Source organism: Plectropomus leopardus, chromosome 21 (assembly GCF_008729295.1).
Source record: "Plectropomus leopardus isolate mb chromosome 21, YSFRI_Pleo_2.0, whole genome shotgun sequence".
In the NCBI taxonomy this organism is placed as follows: Eukaryota; Metazoa; Chordata; class Actinopteri; order Perciformes; family Serranidae; genus Plectropomus; species Plectropomus leopardus.
The window spans coordinates 23,440,960-23,460,995 of record NC_056483.1 but is presented as its reverse complement, the minus strand read 5'-3'; the positions used below and the strand labels follow the sequence as shown (position 1 = coordinate 23,460,995).

At 40.0% G+C, this 20,036-nt stretch overlaps 1 protein-coding gene across 1 annotated transcript in view; it reads right to left on the bottom strand.

Moving 5' to 3' along the window:
* vopp1 (VOPP1 WW domain binding protein) overlaps positions 1-12,141 on the bottom strand; it is a 45,481-nt gene extending 33,340 nt beyond the window's left edge. The window contains exon 1 of the mRNA XM_042510903.1: positions 12,033-12,141. Within this exon, the coding sequence (XP_042366837.1) occupies positions 12,033-12,141 (109 nt within the window). The remainder of the gene's footprint in view (positions 1-12,032) is intronic.
* Positions 12,142-20,036: the final 7,895 nt, after the last annotated feature.

Genomic DNA, 20,036 nt, shown 5'->3' with positions numbered 1-20,036 from the left:
TGCACTGCTGGGACTATGACATGATAAGCACCTCAATCAGCATGAACAGAACGCCATGGTGGAGAGCTGCACAGTCTTCAAAAGGCCACAAAACGGTATGAGATTAACAGTATACCTTTAAATGTACAGTACTGTTATTACTACAGGCAGAATGTTCAAAGATAGCCAACACTACAGCCTCCCAGTGTCTAATTACTGTCCCAGAGGCTTTTCCACCCTGACAGACGCAAGCTGACTTCAGCGTTTGTTGGTCAAAGCAACTGAAATTGAAACAAAACATCAGCAGTCTCATTCCAAATGTACAAGTTGTCAGAACTTCTTATCAGAGTGAACACAGCAGCACCAACACAAGGTCTAAGGGCTTAGCTCCCTCTCGACTGCCTGCTCACATTCAAAATGGATGTGCTCACCGAGTCAGCTGAATGAAATAAAATAATAATGATGAGAATTACAGCTGCTGCGCACCAGTGAGTGGGGCCGGGCATGTAAGGAGGCAGGAGGAGGAGGAAGATGAGAAAAGAAGGAGGAGGAAGACACATGAGAAACACAGAAGGGTCCATCAACATATCTGCAGCAAAATGATCACTACACCTTAAAGTCTTGTGTCTACAGTCCACACAGCATGATAGAGTGGTAAAGAGATGACGCATTTTTGTAGGCCAACACGGAAGTTAGCATCGCACTGGTTCCCTCGTCAAAACCTTCTGGGATTTTTTAACAGGATTTTCAATTATCGCCAAAAATAAGCTCTGTGATCAACACACCTTTATGACAGCTTTGTTCAGCATGACAAACTTCACAGATGAACACCACTTTTGTGTGTGTTGAAGCGTAAATGAAAATCTCTGGAAGCAAAAAGCTATTGTTAGGCTATAAACCAACTACACTGTGGTCGCACGACTTCAACGTCTCCGTGTTGCAGAACAAAACGTCTAAATATCTTTAGCCTGTGTTAACCACAGACCTTATTTAAGGCATTTTACCAAAAAACCATTCACAAAACCCAAAGACTTTGAGATGAGGGAACCAGAAGTGCAAAAATGCTATCAGACTTCCAGGTTTTAGGACTCATTACTTCACCACTCTATGCCCGAGTTGGCATTAGCGTGTTCATGCATCACCCAGGACTCGATCTCACAACATCAGACACCAAGAGCAAGTCAGGACCTATCTGAGCTACCTGCCAACTGAGAAACCAGAGATGGCTTCACACACCATGATTTCAACAACCATGGGCGAGACTACCCCGACCTGGAGAGCTGTTCCTCTACCAAGCCTTCTTCTGTCTAATGTCCGCTAGCAGCAGAGAAAAATGGATGAGATTCGACAAAGGCTCATTCAGCAACAGTGTTTCAACACCATGGCCCCTTCTGCTGAAGCACAACTTTTCTACGATTTATCAGCCCCACACAACAAAAAGTTGTGTGGGGCTTGGACTGGATGCAGCAGACCACGGGAGGGTCCCCACAGACGGCATACGCCAACAAGCCAATCAGACCAGAGGAGAGAAATGAAACTGCAAGTGTGGGACGAAAAGAGGGAGAAGATGACGGTGAGGCTGGTCTGACTTGGACCGGGAGCTGTTCCTCTTCCAAGCCTCCTTCTGTCTAATGTCTGACGCAGGAGAGTGAAGTGGATGAGATGTGATTTTGGCTCACTCAGCAGGCGGGGATCTGGGACTGTTCTGTGCAAATCTTCACATAGTCATTCACAGTCATGATTAACCCCTAACATCCCAGATCAAGCTGTTGCACTGGATGGGTGGACATTGTTGGGAGCCATAAGAACTCTGATGCAAGTTTGCAACCTTACCTTTTAACAAATAAGTCAATACCGATACATCTGTGATGGGCAAATATTGGACGATTATATTTGCTGACCAATATATCAGTCGGGCTCTAATTTTATATTCATGTATTTTTATTCAGAGTGTACAGACATTCTTGCAAGCCACAGTCAACTGTTTTTTTTTTATTTTTGAGCAAGAGACCCTGACACCACTTCAGAACCACCAGCCAAAATGCAGCGGGTAAGGCAAATAAGAGAAGACATAAAATATTTAGAAAATTATCTCAAGTGCAACTCAATTTAGGGGGTCCCTGCACCGTCTCTCTTTCAGCTAATGGGTCCTTGGCCTGAAAACGCCAGAAAACACAGCTTTAGATCGTTGCCGTAGCACCACCATCAGGATAATTACTCCACAGCATCAGATAAGTAATGGCATAGGACTGAAACTATGTTCAGAGTTTGGTTTATTCTCATGCATGGGAAGACAAATTTCCTTGCAGGAAGAAGAGAAAGAAGAACAAGAGGAAGAGCTGCCCGGCCTCTTATTAATAATACATGAATAGACATGGGTGTCAGCGGTACTGGACTGGCAGGAAGAGTGGGGATCGTGACCACATTGTGCTGCCTTCAGAGCCCTGTAACATAAAATTAGAACTCCTTGCCATCCCCTTGTTCTCCTCAAAGGATCCTTAAATCCCCAGAAACATCCAGAGCATTCACATCACTTACAATGATTCTCATTTTTTCCATGTCAAAGCGCATGTTTTAAACAGCAAAGAAAAGAGGAACACTTTAAATAAATTGGCTTCTCAGAGAGCACAAATGCATCAAGCTCTGAAAAATCTGTTATGACAAGACATAAATATCACATTACATACAGACAACGATAATAAGAAATGAAAGAAGAATGTCATTGCCCACAACTGGATCAGCCTCTTGCCTAATATACACCTGTACTTTGTGTGTGTATGTGTGTGTCCTACAGGCCCAGTAACCTAGTGAGTAGGTATGGGGGTCTGGGCACAAGGACAAAGGATGACAGAATCACAGGTACCTCAGGGGAGCCTAATTAGCGCTCTCACAGAGCACCTTACCAAAAAGTGCGGTTTTATAAAAAAAAAAAAAAAAAAAGGACTGTAAAAAGGATTTCTGTGTCCCCAGTCCTCAGCCCAACACACACTATACCACCAGCATCACCTTTCTTGTATTATTTATTTGTTCTGCACAAAACAATGGAGATGGAGGTCGGGATAAACGTGCCACCAATTTAAAAGTTAAGATTTTCTCATTATTAAGTGTTTCTTGGGGTGTCATTTAGATGCCGAAGTTACCAGAGGGTGACATTCGTTTGATAAATATCTCTGTTTGTCCTCTACGGTGTGTGTAATTTGGGCGTTAAGCGATACAATGTGGAATTACGTTACTTTTGAATTGAATTTGGCGAACAACGCTCGAAAAACAATACCGGGCGGCACACAGAGCTACATCACAGGCTGCCCGCTAGCACACCGATAATCCTCCAACAAAACCACTTATTGTCTTTACCCGTTTGAAAAAAAAAAACACTCACAGGGCAACACTGTCTTTTCAAACACAAGCTCCGGTCTATCAAAAGCTCCAAAAAATAACGCTACTCATGACAATATCGGCAGGCTTCGCTCACCTCTAGAAACAGCCAGAATGTCAGGGCTACATCGGCCAGTGGATTCCTCATTTCTCCGCCGGTGGGAGAGAGAAAGCAGAGCTCCGCTGGTGAACAAGTGAAAGACGAGGAGGAGATGCTCCTTTAATCACTATGTCGCTTTCATCCCGCTACTGGAGACGCCCGGAGATCACATCCATCAGCTCCGGTACCGAGTCCTTCGGGTGAGCGGACGGATGAAGGCAACCTGGGTGACAGTCAGACGGTCCACAGACGGAGATTAATGGCATGCTGGGAAGCTGCATTAGCCTGTGATGTTGTCTTATTCCACGCCCCTTTACCAACCCTCCCCCGCCCTAAACAAGCGCGCGCACAAACACACACACACACACACACACACACACACACACACACGTTTTTATAAAATTGTATTTAAGAGAAATTCATACGTGGCACATCTATTGTCCAGTAAAACACACGAAAATGAAAAACGACTTGTGGTTTCGAAATATTCAAAAGACCTTCAAATTCTGGATGTATGCTCTAAAAAGTTTACAGTTTAGGCTTTTATTTTGTCATGCTTTTGCCAGAACCCTGCTAGGCCATCCCTGCTTTCCATTTCAAACAGTTCCACTCCCAAAGCTGTCACAGAGGGTGTCTGCATGTCCCTCAGAAAAGTCATAAAATGTCCTGTCTTGTTTATTTCATAAATATTAGTCCTTCAAAGTCATCATATCTGAATATGTAAGGTCTTGATTGCCACATTTTATCGAATTTTATTCATCTTTTAATTGAATGTATTTATGTATCACAATGAGTCAAAACCCTTTTTCCTAAAGTTCACATTTTACAAAATATTTAAACCTACTACTGAAACAAATACTGTCCTTTTATTTTATACATACACCTATCTGTATAGATTAACCTGACTCACTCTTAAACCATATTCCTGTGTAAAACCTACCTCTGTACAGGACTACATAATGGTATATACTATTCACCTTTAGCCTATACTTACCTGCAATTATGAAAAAGATAAAGACGCTGTTTTTTAACATCTAAAACTCAGTGTTAACCCAAATTGAGCAAATTGGCCTGATTTATGCCACAAACATTAGAAAAAGAGATTAAGCAACTTCACAAGAAATGCCCTCCAAAATGAGCACAAAATTAGTTAAAAAAAAAAAAAACAAACAAACAAAAAAAAAAAACACATTAATCTGCCTGAAAGTCAGCACACAAAAAAGTTTAAAAAAAAAAAAAAAAGAAAAAGAAAAAAGGAATAATTAAAAAATAAAACACAATTATATTTACTCCATATATATATGGAGAAAAAAAAAAATATATATATATATATATATGTATACACATCATTATTGATTTCAGTCAATTGGCACCATATGCCTACAATTACTGTCCCACTGTGTTGAAGATGAGCCTTTATACTGTTTCCTCCACAGCATGAAACAACAACAGAGATCCTCAGCAGGAGAGGACAACATAAAGCTGGATATTACTGTCAGGGATGGAAATGAATGACACACAGTGGTAGACAGACAGCTGTGCTTTGTAGCAGGCCCCGGGGGAGAGACCATGGTGCATGTTTGTGTATGTGATGGATGAATGAATGTGTTATCATGACAGCAGATGAAATGCATCTCTTGATTAATCAAGAAAAACCTAAATAATAAAAATGTCATGTAAAAGACAGCTGGGGATAATTGATTTAGCTCACAATAACTTAGATGATCATAAATAGCTGCTGTCTGACATCAGTGAGATGACAGAGATGCTGGCCACTTAGCTGTGTTGCAGATCACAGTACTTTACATATTCAAAGCGCATGACAATGTGAAAATGCAAACTTGATCAATGTCATGGGAAAATTGTTCAGTACAAAAGTGTTTGAATGTCATTATGTTCAATATCAGTAACTATGATTCATCCATGGTGATAATTTCGGTACTTTCAGAGTCCTTCACTGTCTGCAGGCAGGCATGAGGCTCCAGAGCGTCTGAAGGTTAAGACCTTGTAGATGTTCAGACTCCAAAGTTAGACACAGCCGTATGACGTGTGACATACATTTTATAAGACTGAATCATTATTCTGTTGGTATGTGACTGCTACTGAGAAGCATTACGGAAAGGGGACTGATTAGATGTGGCTCTGGTGCTCTGCTGCAGCCACTTGTTTTTTTGGCTGAGTTGTTGTATTGCATGAGAATTAGCAGTGGTGCTAATGGCAAAATTGCTCTGGGAAGAAAACAGACACACACACACACACACGCAGATCATCACTGATTCTTCAGCGCTTCAATCTCTCATCTGCTCCACTTCCAGCAGTACTCCCAGACAAATGAATCCTGATGTAGTAATTACTGAGTATCAGAGGATTTAAAAACACTCTGGTTGCTAAAACCCTTGTTGGTTATTCTTTAGATTACAGCCTGCTACGTATTGCGTAATTGCTCTGGTGTTGTAAAGTCTTTGTATGACCATAAAACTGAGCGAAATCTAGACGTGAGGGAAGAAGCAGTGAGGATTTATGCATGACTTTGATAAATCTAATGTGGTTTTCCTTCAAAATGACCTTTTTACATTCAAACAAGAAAACTACATTAATCCTTTAGAATTTTCTGGTACTATTTGGATAATAACCATGAGGTACATCCTTGTGTTTACTGCAGAATTAAAGTCCAGGGGACAGTGTTATGGATACTGTCAACCTCTGAAGACTGTCTCAGCTGTCGTTCACTTCACCCGCAAACATCGGGGCTGTAATCTAAATAACAGCTAGTTTTCCCCACACGTTCTCATCCCAAGTCATCTCATATTGCCGCTTTGTAGTGGACTATTGTGTCTACACCTTATGTTTTGGCAGCTCTTCTGTGTCTGCTGTTGACGTTCCAGGATGGTGCTAGCAGGACGTAAACAAATGCATCACAAGGTGCTGCTCTGTCAGGACACTCTACATCTACCTGTCATGTTTTAGCTATTCTTCTGCATCAGCTGTTTACGCTCCAGGATGCCGTTAGGGCGATGTCAACAAATGCACATGGTGCAAGAATATCATAGTGGGATGACACAGCGTGCAGAAAGCAGCAAAGTCCTTATGTTTACACAACAGCATGGACTGCCATGATGATTAAGATTAAGCAACAAAGTCACGTATGGTTAGGCTGAGCATAAGAGGCACATGGTAAGGTGTAGAAAAAAACCACATACACCCACCAAGGGAAGTGAACTTGAGAATCCCATTCGCAAGTCTGCTGCTTTTGGGAACCATCCACCCTCCCGACCTACCCGCCCTCTCTACTAGTGCATGTGCACTCCTTACATTACATGGTTACCGGCAGTCTTATAGCTGATGCTGACTTTCAACGATTATGCGCGCGCACTATCAGTTTCATCAAGCCACATTGTCAGGTGGCGCCGGCTGTGTGCGTTGCACAAGTGCGCACATCTGCTGCCCTCCAGCCATCCGCCAGTGTACATTAACAACAACATCCTCCAGCTGCGTTCGGTTGGATGTGGAAGGTGTCTTTTGGCGTCATGCTCAGTGCTGAAAGCTCTGACAGACAAACACGGGGTCTCTGCTACATACTTGGCACGTGTGAGATGTTTCAGTTGGTGGAAGTCTGTAACGTCACCCCTTGATGCCACTGAATCCTTTACACTCAACCTTTAAAGCAACAATAGTCAAACAATAACATGACAAATGGCAGAGCCATTAAAAATATGATTCACATATTGACAGCAGCAAGACATTCCACAACTGGATTATGAAGAGAACCAATAAAAACCCATTTCTTTGTTACAGATGTATAGAGTGAGGAGTGAATAGTGCCCCCTAGAGGTCCGCTCTTACTAAGCACCCTGGGAGCTTTTTTCCACAACTTGAGAAATGTACAAATGCACTTTCACACAGTGAGTTTCAGTTAACATTTAACAGCACAATATACTTATACTCTTCCACATCTCTTTGTCATAAAATATTTACACCGGAGATGAAGGCTAATAGAAACATAAAAGACAAAAAAAAAAAAACTAAATAAATACTTAAAACAAAAAGGTTCTGCAGTTCATTCTTATGCAGCTCACATATTTAAGGGACAGTTCACCCCAAAATCAAAAAAAAGGTTTTTTTTTTTCCTTTTGCCTGTAGTGCTATGTATCAGCCTGGATAAAATTTCAGGCTATTAAAAAACAGCATGTTATATTTTCTTAATGCAGAGCTACTCGGCTGTATAACATACCCAACTTGCGATGAATCACAATGAGGGAAAAAACAGTCAAAAATAGCATGAAAATAAATGCTTGATCATAAAAGGCCAGCCACAGATGAAAGTCAGATACTGATAAGTGATTAGTGCACCTCAGCACAGAACTGTCTGCGATGTGGAGGAGTCAAAGACACTGCACAGATGATCAGACACCAGGAAATGTTAGAATCACACAGAGATATTAATAGCCAGGTTACGGTTCCAAATCATATCCTGAGCATGAATAAAATCAGAAGACAGGAGCTAGTATTTATGCACTGCAAATGATGCTGACATGAGACGGCCCCGGGGCAGAATTTAAAACAATATAATACTATAAAATGATTTTAATTGTCATTAGAAATTATAATGGTAACAGTGTCTGGTCAAGGGTACCAATAATTCCCAAATACATCTCTAGTTAAGCTGTCAACCACATCAACATATTCTAATAGAATGGTTTGTATGATATCCTACCAAAATGCATATTCAACAGTTCATTTGATAGTTAATTCAAATTAGCACCCCCAAAATGACATTACATCCTTAACATACAGTTACATAATTAACATAGAGGTTAGGTTAAGGAAAGTAAGAATGGTAAAGACATGACTCAGTTTAAAAGGTTACAACACGTGTCTCCAGGACAAAGTCAGGATTGAGGGAAGTCAGGATTTTTGTGCATTCCACAAACCCAACCTGCCTCCTTATAAGAACCCTCAGGACTTCTTCCTTGTTTACTCCCGACAGCGCACTGGTCATGTGATTGCAGCCGTTTAAAATACATAATGAAATACAAAATACAAATGTGGGTGTATTACCCACACATGCATGTAAATAGAAGCAGGTGAAACTTGAAACCTTCCCCTAATGCTAACCATACATGACTGTAGGCGGGTTTCCATTTACCCTCAAATTGCACAAATTTAAATTGTGAATATAAAATATGCCTAAAGGAAACATGTCAACTCCCATTTATCGCTAAAAAAGTCCCTTGAATGAGGTGGTATTTCAGATGATCAGAAAAAAACACACTTTGCAAAACTGCAAACCGTTTTTTCGCTCTCTCCCTGGATTCTGCACAGGTAGCCAGTTTATAGCTTTGGCTTTGCACTTGTCAGTAGGAACTGGCTCCCTTGGCCATGATGCATCAGGTGCCACAAGAAGTGTTACTGCATCGCATAACTCTTCAAAAGTTGAGCGGATCATCTGGAAATTTTGAATCCACAATTCCTCTGTGAAATCATGGGCTATCACCTCCCAGAAATCCCTCAGACTTGGCTGCTCTCACATATAAGGGCCTTGCCTTTCCATTATTGCTCGCATAGCACGCCTACATGGCCTCGGATTGGAAATAATGACAGCTAGTGCGGTGGCTGCAATAGAAATAAAGCTGCTAATGTTTTGAACATCCATCACCATGCTTCTTGGAGTGTTATCACCAGAGGAGACATCGCATAACATCACTCAGTGGAAACAGTCATCTCACACACAGTCAATTGTGTTTTATCGACTACTGGAAAATATTGTTTTAAGTTTAGCGCAAATCTGTCATGGAAACCCGTCTAATGTTGCCTAAACCTAACCATCCCTAGCAACCTGCGTGTGCCATGTGCTTGTGTTGTGTAAACAAAACCACCTGCAGCAGCATCCAACCATGTGCTCTTGTCGACATCATCGTAGCGGCATCCCAGAATGTCAACAGCAGATGCAGAAAATTACCTAAAATGCAACAGATGTAGCAAGATGTAGACTTGGAAGTCCACTGCAAAGTGACAACATGTGACAACTTGGGATGAGAACATGTTGCTGCTGTAGCTCCTCTTAGTGTCTCTAGGACCACATTTTTCCATGATAACACACACACTCCCACAAGGTGAAAACAATACCAGTCACTGCTATGTTGTCTCAGCTATTAAATCTGAACACATGCCGACACTGCTGTGCTTCCATCTGGATACCGATTTGTTTTCTTCCTCCGTAGCTTCACATCGCTCACATTGTCCCGTCATTGCTCACATATTGTCAGCTCGTTTGTGGCCTTCAGGCTCGTCTGTAGTTTGTTTTCAGTTTGTCCTGTTGTCAAGCTGATTTAATCTCAGTTTAGTGTTATTGTTTCCGCTCTCTGTTGCTGCCTGTTGGTCCCTGTGGATGGTGTGTTGTACTATCTGTAATTCAATGTGCTGCTGGTAATGTTTGGCCTCCCTAGAAACAACAAGCAGTTTTAATTGTGTGTTTTTAAATGTTTGTTGGCTCGGCCGCTCAACTGTGTGTCTGATATGTCTGTTTAGTTTTTTATTTTAGGGATTTGATATTGTTTTATTGTACTGACAGTTGTTTTTTGAATATTTAGTACTGCCTTTTTAATGCACAGAACTCTCTCTTTAAATGTACTGAAGTAAGGATGAGAAACGGTATTTCGTTTCATACTCGCAGAAATGACAATAAAACAAATCTTGAATCTTGAATTGTGCTATTGGATAAAATTCTAGCAGCTTTACACTGCGTAACCACTGTCAGCAGTGTGGGTTTTGTAATATCTGTGCACCTGACTGAACAGGGTTTCTGGGGTTTTACCGGGTGAAATGATAACTCATGACTCTTTATATATTATTAAGGCATCAGTTGCATACCATTAGAAAGGCTTGGTTCTCAGGTCTTAAAGCTTTCGGAGCTGTGCCCGAGACACACCGCTCCATGACACAGGAGGCTAATTGCTGTCAGGTTAAATTAGCGAACGAACTTGATAGCATTGCTGAACTGGTGACACTTTAAAGGGGAATACCCCCCTAATTAAGAACTACAATATTTTATTTCCAAGGTCTAGAAATGATCCAGCACATATTTGTGAACGTAAGCTACTCTCTGCAAGTCTGGAGCTGCTCCATAGCCAATAAATCGGGGAAGATGTTCCAGATCATTGGTTTCCAATGGTCCAGCCTCGGGGTTCAGATTTCACCTTAGTCATTAGTTCACAGGTGACAAGGCAATTAAGTTAACATTGGTTTTGTGAGAGAAGGAAGCTTAGAATGGCGTACAGTTGTATTTTTCAGTTTGATATGGAAAAAAGGGTAAAAATATGCCAAAACGGAGATCTCAAATTAGTGAGTGTGACACACAATACACTGAAACAACTAACAACAATCGCCATTTTCTTCTATACCAGTAAAATGACCACGACCGAAAGTTCAATGTCATTTCTAGTCATTTTATTTTTTCATGGTGCTCTCAAATGTCATCTAGAGCTGTGGTTCCCAACTGGTGGGTCACAATCCAAAAACAGACCGTGGGCCAATTCCAACTGGACTACAACTGACTCGAGAACGTGTGGAGTTTGTGAAATACACTTATATACACTTATTTTGAGTTACAATAAATTTTTTTCACCGGAGCTTTTATTTTGAAGTTCCTTTTCTGTTTATTCTTGAATTGTGTTTTTTTTACTTTTTGTTCCAAGGCGGCATGTTTTACTTCATGGAGTGTATGGTGAAAATTGGGAATATCCATGTTTAAAATCATAAAACATTCTATGAAATTAAGGAGGATCGGAGTTACTGAGTATGTCTGATGGGCAGTTCTGGTGTTGCTATTGTTGCTCACACTTTATTTTGTTGTCCTATTTTATTTGGCAACTAACTAACTTTATTTGAAATAAATATGTGGTAATTCATATAATGTGTGAACCTTGAACTAATGGCTAAGAAAAAAATTGAATCCTGAAGCTGGACCAGTTGTAAACCATCTTTCCGAATTATTTCTCTATGGAGCATCACAAATTTAGAGTTTAAGCAATATAGTTTTTGGTTTTGGGAAACAATTGTTTATGTGTAAAAATATTTTTGGTCTGTCTGAGACCATAGGAATAACATGTATGAGTTTTAAAAATAAGCGTAGTTCTCCATTCACCCTTTTTTTTGTCTATAACATGTGTTGAAGGCATTAAGTATCAAAAAAATGACACGCACACACACAAACACGCACACACACGCGCACACACACACACACACAAAGAAAAACAAAGAAATGACTTTCCAAAAAGTGCTTACAGAAATTATAATAATTTTGCTAAATAATTTCAAATATGTAATAATGATAATCATCAATATAATTTTTTCCTCGTCTTATTTTTTCCCTGCACATTTTTCTCAATTTTTTTCTAAATCTACTAATTTGATGCAATTTGTATAACACATCTTACCAAACTGCTCATTGCCTTTTGTCTTCATGTTTTTGAAAGAAATCACACCAATGTGCTTTGGGTTCAAAGGTTAAAATACTTGTGAAAGGTGTCTAAAAGTGATGTTGCTCTATGATTCAAAGGGTTAAAACAAATATTTATACACATCGACACTGCCAGTTTTTCTACTTTGAGAGTCTGAGTGAATCTTCCCGGCTGCCTGGCAACATCACTGTCTCGGATCTCATCTGTGGGCACATGCTGTACATTCATTCTCAGAAAAGTTACACACACTTGTGAATGTTAACCAAGTTGAATCCCAAGACAAGACAGTTTGGAGAACATTCTCATGGAAAGTTTGCGAAGAACATTCTTTTCACACCGCAAGCAGCTACTACTGAGGTGCCGCTGAGCAAGACCACGAGAGCGCAACAGAGACAGAGCAGCTGCGAGCGGTGCAGTTACAGAGCTCTGCTGAATTTCCATCATCCAGTTAAAAAAAAGGAAACAGTCGAGATGACTTCCTGCAGTGACAGAGGACGAAAATAGATCTTTGTAAAGACAAACATTTGACAAATGTTTTCTCAGCATCTCCTGTTTGTGACTCACTTTGTCACAAAAACACAATCAACGGAAGTTGCCGTTTAATTTGCAAAATCTTTTAAAAACGCTCCATATTAAATGGTAAATGAAAACGTCAAATGTAAAGTCCTTCACTCCTTCTTGACTTTAACCCTTCATTCTTCCCTTCGTTTTCTTTTGCACTCTGAACGGCCAATCAGAGTGATTTTATTCATCGGCAGGATCCACCATCACCTGCGCAGATCCAACATGCTGAATCAGCAGGAAAAAAAAGGAGTACTGCCAACAAGCACCAACAGTGCCGCTCACGCTACAGCAACTAGGGTGACGGACGCTTACTGACAGTCCAACATTGACACATTTATTTTTATTGAAATGTCTGTTACAGACGTTGACGCCCGTATTTGACAGGAGATGACTTATGTTTTATCCTAAGGGCAGGTGTAATTTTTCTCCCATCAACTTTTACGTACCTATTTTATTAACACTGCTGTTTTTTATTCACCTCAGTACACTGATACCTATGTGATGTGTTGTCTATTGAACTACCAGCCTGTTCATACTGCTCCCTCTTCAAATAAGTCCACTCTGTCTGTGCTTTCAGCGTGAGAGCATGACGCCAAAAGCCACCTTCTGCCTCAAACCGGAACGCAGCTGGACGGCGTCAGATAAGAATGCGCTCGGACAAAAGCTGGTGTTACAGGCCGGCAGATGGCTGGACAGCACCAGACACATCCACATGCAAGGCACACTGGCAGCATCACTCGAGAACATGGCCGGACACCACAATATAAGGAGTAACAAGTGCACCATGTGCATTCGTTGACATCATCACAACAGCATCCCAGAGCGTAAACAGTTGACGCAGAAGGATACCCAAAGCGCCAACAAAAAACAAGTTGGGATGAAAACGTGTTGCAGCAAATTACATATACAGTATATGTCTATTAGAAGCAGTGGAGAACGTCAAAAAACTGAAGTTCCTTGGAGTCACCCTCACAAAGTGACTGACATGCACCTCCAACACCTCAAGCCTGGTGAATAAAGCCAAACAGAGTTTTTCTTGAGGAAGCAGAATCAAGCCCAGCTTCCCCAGAAACCATTAAATTTCTACAGGAGCACCATTGACAACATCCTCACAAACTGCACAATCATGTGTTATCCAGCTGCAGAGCGGAAAGACCTGCACCGTGTGGTGAAGACGGCTCAGCACATTGTGTGGATGGAGGCCCGACACCTAGACATCGTCTACACCAACCGCCTGAGGAAGAAGGCCAGCAGCATCTCCACAGACACTGCTCACACCGGCCGTCCACTCTGTGAACCACTGCTGTCTGATAAAGGCTTTAGAGTAATCAGATCACACACATAGACTGAGACGAGCTGTGGCCTTCATCACCCCCAACAACCCCCCATCCCCCCTTTACAATAACTCAGACCGTCAGGACTGACTGCAGACACAGTGTTGCACCATTAGATTAGTGCCTCTCCTCGGGGACTGTTATTACACTGTATACTATATATGTTTGCACACTTTTGCACAGTGACACACTGCTATTCTGCTGCTATGTGGCTATTCTGCAGTTCTGCAGATTGTTTTATTGCAAAAAACACTTAGTTTTATTACACCATGCATAATAACAGTAAAGTGTATTCTATTATATTCTATTTATGTGTTGTCTTCTGTTGTCTATTGCACACCATGTATGTACTTACAAAGTGCCCAAGACAAGTTTCCCTCTGACGACAATAATGGCATTTTATATATAACCTGATTATATTCTTCTAATCCACTTAAACTATCACTATTTTCCATTCACTTTACTATTTTATTGCCCTTATTGCTTATTTTGCCATAAATTAGTTTCTTATTTTTTGTGATCAAGTTTTTATTAAGTTTTTGTGCAGGGTGCATCTAATCCATATGTGCACATATGTTTTACAGCCACTCAGTTTTGCAGGTACTGATACTCCAGAACGAAAGTCAACTTTCTGTCTAACCCTCCCCTCCCTTCCTCTTGCTGGCTGGCTTAGATTGACCTGTGATGTCATATAAAAAATAAATAAATAAATAACAGGGAAAGACAAGTTATTACAAAAAAACCTAATTTCTTCATGAGAGATTAAAACATATTCTCTTCACCAAAAAACAAACCAAAAAAACTATACAGGTGTTAACAATGCAAAAAACAATCCCTTTTTCATTTATAGAATTCATTTGCACCTCAAAGAAAAATCTGCTTAAATCTGAGTACAAGTATGTGAATTATGCAGCACATGTTCACATCCTCCTCATGCATCTGATAGAAATACTGTTGCTTCCATCTAGTGGTCGCTGGAGGTACTGCTGCAGCTTAATGACTTACATGCTAATAGAAGTAGCCTGACTGACTGACACCTGGTTTGTGACCTCTGACCTTTTTCCAGTGGATGCTGTAAGTGCTTATGGTGTTCATAGACAGCTGAGCAAACTCCATTAGATGATGAAGGCCATGACATACAGCTGAAGGCTCCTGAATCTACTATGGCTTTTTTTCCCTTTAGTTTCTTGCATGTTGTGAAGTGTCTCAGGATGACCATTATGTTGTGTTCAGGAAGAGAGACCACAAACCGCCAAGGTCAAGATGTGTGGACAGTTGAGTCATGCCACATCCAGAAACCAGGGATTACCAGAACCATCAAGAAATATTTATCTGTGTAATCTGACAGTTTTGTCACCATCAGATGTACTTTGACATTTCACTACGTGACAGTGGTGGTGCCACAACTACAGCTGTGATAGGCACAACATTGTCCATCAACCGCAGCCTGTTCCTTGAAAAATCATTTTGCTATGAAAACTTAGGAACAGCAGTTCCAATATGACAAAACAAAACAAAAAAACGTTATCATGTGCTTTATGTACTGCAAGTCTTTGATAACAGAAACGGTGGTAAACAGAGAGCTAACATAGTGGAACAGTAGTGATGAAAACATTATCATCATATAAAAATGAGAGCATACATGAATATCTATCAGAAACCCAAACTGACAAGACTGTTTGGCAACTTCACAAAGATATGTTTAGCCAGTCTGCAGTAAATGAGTGCTAACCAGCCTTAGCATTGTAAACAACGTAACGTTAGCTCCACAACATCACAGTAACATAACGTACAGATACAGCATTCATTACAGTCGTTACAGTGCATTCATTAAAAACATTATTTAGCTGTAAAGCAGAAATGAGGCTAACTCACCGCCATGCGTCCTTTCAGCTCCCGTTAGCTCGAGCCACTTCAGAAAAGCAGCTCTGGTGTTCAGCGTTTTATCTCGGGCTCCTTGAATTCTTCCCTTTTAGCTCACTTTTCTGTGACTCTGTCTTCGCCGTGTATGCTGTTCTTCAGCGAAGGAATATGCTGAATTTTTATTGTTGGTGGTTGTTTTTCGGCCATTGTATATCTAATTTTCCTCCTGAAGCCCCGCGCGCTGACGGTAGTGAGCGTAACTGAGCGCGCGCGAGGGAGGGGGCCTGCGCACACGTGTAGCAACCACGGAAGAATCGCTGTGCGACCATGCTCATGTGATTGGCTGAAAAGTAAAACCTCACGCACGTTACGCACGTTTTTTTTTTTTATGATGGGCTAAAGGGAGGGAGCCATCTGATTGGCTACAGACAATTCCTTGTTGAAAAATGAACGCTTTTGTGAATCAAAGCCATGGATGTATTATAAGGAAGCACGCTCGGGGAGTCTCAAAGTTCACAAACCACAAGCAGTTTGACATTGCAGATTCAACGGTTTGTGTATGTCACAACATACATATATGTTTTTGATGAAAATAGCCAATTATTTTAAATACATATATTTGTGGATTTCCATTGTAGGTATTTTAAACAGGAAATGTTTGTGTGTGCATCATAAATACATTGTGAACCTTTTTAATTTATGTGGATTCTTTTTGCATTTATATAGAAAAGAAAATTATTTGTTTGTGCATTGCAAAATATTTTTGTGTAAATAGTCTTTAACATATAAATCCCAAAATGCATTTCTCAATCCTTCTCTGTGCATTTACTTATTTTGAGATCGTTCTAACTCCATACATTTAGCAGTAAAAGGTGATACTGAAGACACTACCAGAGGTCTGCTCTACAATGCTCCCCCTAGTGGTCAAAACTGGAAAACAACACTTTAGTGGTCTGTTAAAAATCTGACTTTTAAGAATATTTATCGTAAAATCTTAACAGTTGTGAAAGCCCAACACAAGTGTGATTAGGGTGAATGATTTCACCTCTTTCTATACACTTAAAAAAACATTATTTAATGTAAGAAAAAAAACTTCAACCTTTCAGAAAATTGAGGGTCCCGTATGCAACTCTTCCTGCACCAACTTTAACTTAAACTTTCGTGTTGGTTTTCTTATATATTCTTTCAGTATATTGTTTTCACTGATATGTGTTCATGTCTGTGCTATATGGTATATGTGTAATATGTGCGTGCCTGTACATGCGTGAATGTGTGTACAGACTACATTTTCATATAGATGACAGAAAATGGAGAGCCATACAGGGGTGGGGTTGATGCTAGGTACAACTCCTGTTTTTTCTTGCCCAATTCTAATTATTTTAGATCTGTTTGTAAGTTTATATACATATGTTCGTGCCTCCAAAATGTCCCTCAAGTATTAGTACATCTTCTCTATAGATAAATTCAAGCATTAGTATCCCTGTTGTCAGTGTTTTTGTTTGTTTGTTTGTTTGTTTTTGGCCTATTTTCTTTTGTCTTTGATAACTATCTTTGTACTTTTATTTTTTTCCTTTTTAAAGTAATTATTTTCAAATGCACAAATGGAAGTCTGTATTTAGAACTGCATTTGCACTGTAATTTGTTAATAAAAACAAATCATCACAAAAAAGTATGATAAAGGTGGTAAGTTGTGGAGAACAGCATGAGTATTTGTCTCCTGAGAAACACTTTAATGTCCGATTTGTTTGTTTAATTTCCGACTGACACCAGCAACAGAAAGGACTAAAAGGAAACCTATATGAATCTTGATCACAGTTTATTCATATAATAACCTCCCTCTCATATGAAGTAAATACAAAACTAAAACTTCAAAAAAAAGAAAAAACAAAAGTTATGAGAGGAATGTCTGCTTGAATAACAATTTGTCCAACTTGAAACAATCCTCCCTTCAAAATGCACACATAAAAACCAGGAAAAAGCATGGCAAAACGCATGGCAAGAAAAATATCCAAAAAGGGAATCAAACTCACTTCGGTGGAATCAGGAAAAGGAACAATCCAGCCTTAACATGACGGCTCGCTCAGTCTTTTTGGTCTCTCTCTTCCCTCACACACACACACACACACACACACACACACACACACACACAAAGCTTTTTATGACTGCTGTCAGTCATAGAAAGAAACCACCATTAAAAAAAGTGTAAACTTAAAAAATTAAAATTAAAAAATTAAAAAATTTTAAAAATTAAAAATGGCCTCCCCAAACATTTCCCTCTTCCCTTGTTCCCAAAGGCCACACCCCCTTCACCTGTGTACAGCAGCACACCTGAGCAGAGCCAACCAGAGAGTGACAGCGAGTCAGAGTTGGCCTGACACACAGATACTAGGACTTATTTTAGCAGTTTTTTTCAAAGGTTTTTTCATAAAACCAATTCAATATATACTGTATTTTTTCCTATCAACTTTGGCACTGTCATAATCTTTTGTATGAACTTTTTATCATGTAGCATTGATGATGATGATTTTTTTCCCATGAATGTAGTAGGGTCAAGGTCGAAGGTTTGGTCAGTTTGGAATAATAGTTATGATAATAAAACATTTGATACTTGGAGCAACATCACTTTTCTTGTGCAGCTTTCAGAAGGAAAAAAAAGAAAAGAAATTAGCATCTTGGTCAGAGATGTTCCACAAATCAAAAGGAATTTGGAAAAAAAGTAGGGGAAAATGATATTTCTAATTATCATAATTACATTCTTAGAATTATGTTACAGAATTGAAATTTTAAAGCACTTTATCAAGGGCATGTTCTTTGTTATTTTTTGTTTTGTTGTTTTGTTTTGGGTGGCACGGTGGCTTTGTGGTTAGCACTGTTGCCTCACAGCAAGAGGGTCCCTGGTTCAAATCCTGGTTGGAACGTGGTTTGGTCCAAGTGGGGGCTCTTCTGTGTGGAGTTTGCATGTTCTCCCCATGTCCACGTGGGTTCTCTCCGGGGTCTCCGGCTTCCTCCCACGGTCCAAAGACATGCAGCTCAGGTTAATTGATGACTCTAAATTGCCCTTAGGTGTGACTGTGAGTGTGTATGGTTGTTCGTCTATATGTGTCAGCCCTGCGATGGTCTGGCGAACTGTCCAGGGTGTACCCCGCCTTCCGCCCGATGACAGCTGGGATTGGCTCCAGCCTGCGACCCTTACAAGGACAAGCGGTTACAGAAAATGACTGACTGTTTTTTACTTTGTGTGAAAGAGACATAAAAGTGTATACATTTGAAGGTTAACGTATCAGTCACAAGAGACACTTTACTGCAGACGGAGTACTTTTACTTTGATATTTTTTTGCATATAAGACATTTGTACTTTTATTTAAGTAGATTTTTAATGTACTGGACTTGTTGAAGAGTATTTTTTGCATGATGTCCTGCATGTGATTATTACCACAATAAGACATGACAGAGGTTACGTTCATGTAAAGGTACAGAGGATGTTGTTTACATGAGACGGACCAGATACACAAAGTACGACTCCTAAAACACACTTTTCATTTCTGAACTCTGATCCCAAATGATCACTCACACTCTCAACACACTTCTGACATGTTTATTTACAGTACGGGACATTCATGTACAACTCAGTTCTCATAGCAACAGAGCTTATAACTACATAAACTAAATCCATTTACAGTACAGACCCTCTGGAAGTCTAGAGTGCTCCTTGTCTACATGTACAGTTTACAATGATCAAATTTTACTGCTTCACGGAGAACTGAATCATGGGAGAGCCACCATACAAGAGGAATGATGGCTCTCTAAACAGTACTGCTGAATATTTGTACTTCATAAAAACAAAATAATTAGCATCATGTACACAGAATTAGAAAACTCAAAGATTCTGTCTCAGAGAGATCTGTAATAGTACAGCGGGGGAAAAAAAATAAAGAGCTAAAAATCATCAAATACTTTTTCCAAGCATGGCACCAAATATAAAACGAGACAAAATACAAAGAGGGTAGAATCAAGAGGAGCTGGTTTCTGTTCATAAAGCAGCACAGAAGAGGACAAGCGAGATCAACAAACATTTGGCTTCTGAATTTAAAAAAAAAAAAGGTAGTCACTTCCTGTTGTTTTGTAATAAGTGCAACAGCAAATCAACTCCTTCACTCATCATGCACATATATGATGACTGGAAGTGTGTTTGTGCTACTGTATATATACACTGTCTATACATACTGGGAGAGAGTTCCACCTGTTTTTGAAATTAGCGCAATTTCAAAACATGATGGTCCAAACATGTCATCATATGTATTGAAACCACACAGAATACCCCATGTGACAGAGCACAAAGTGATGGATTAGGATTAGAGCCTG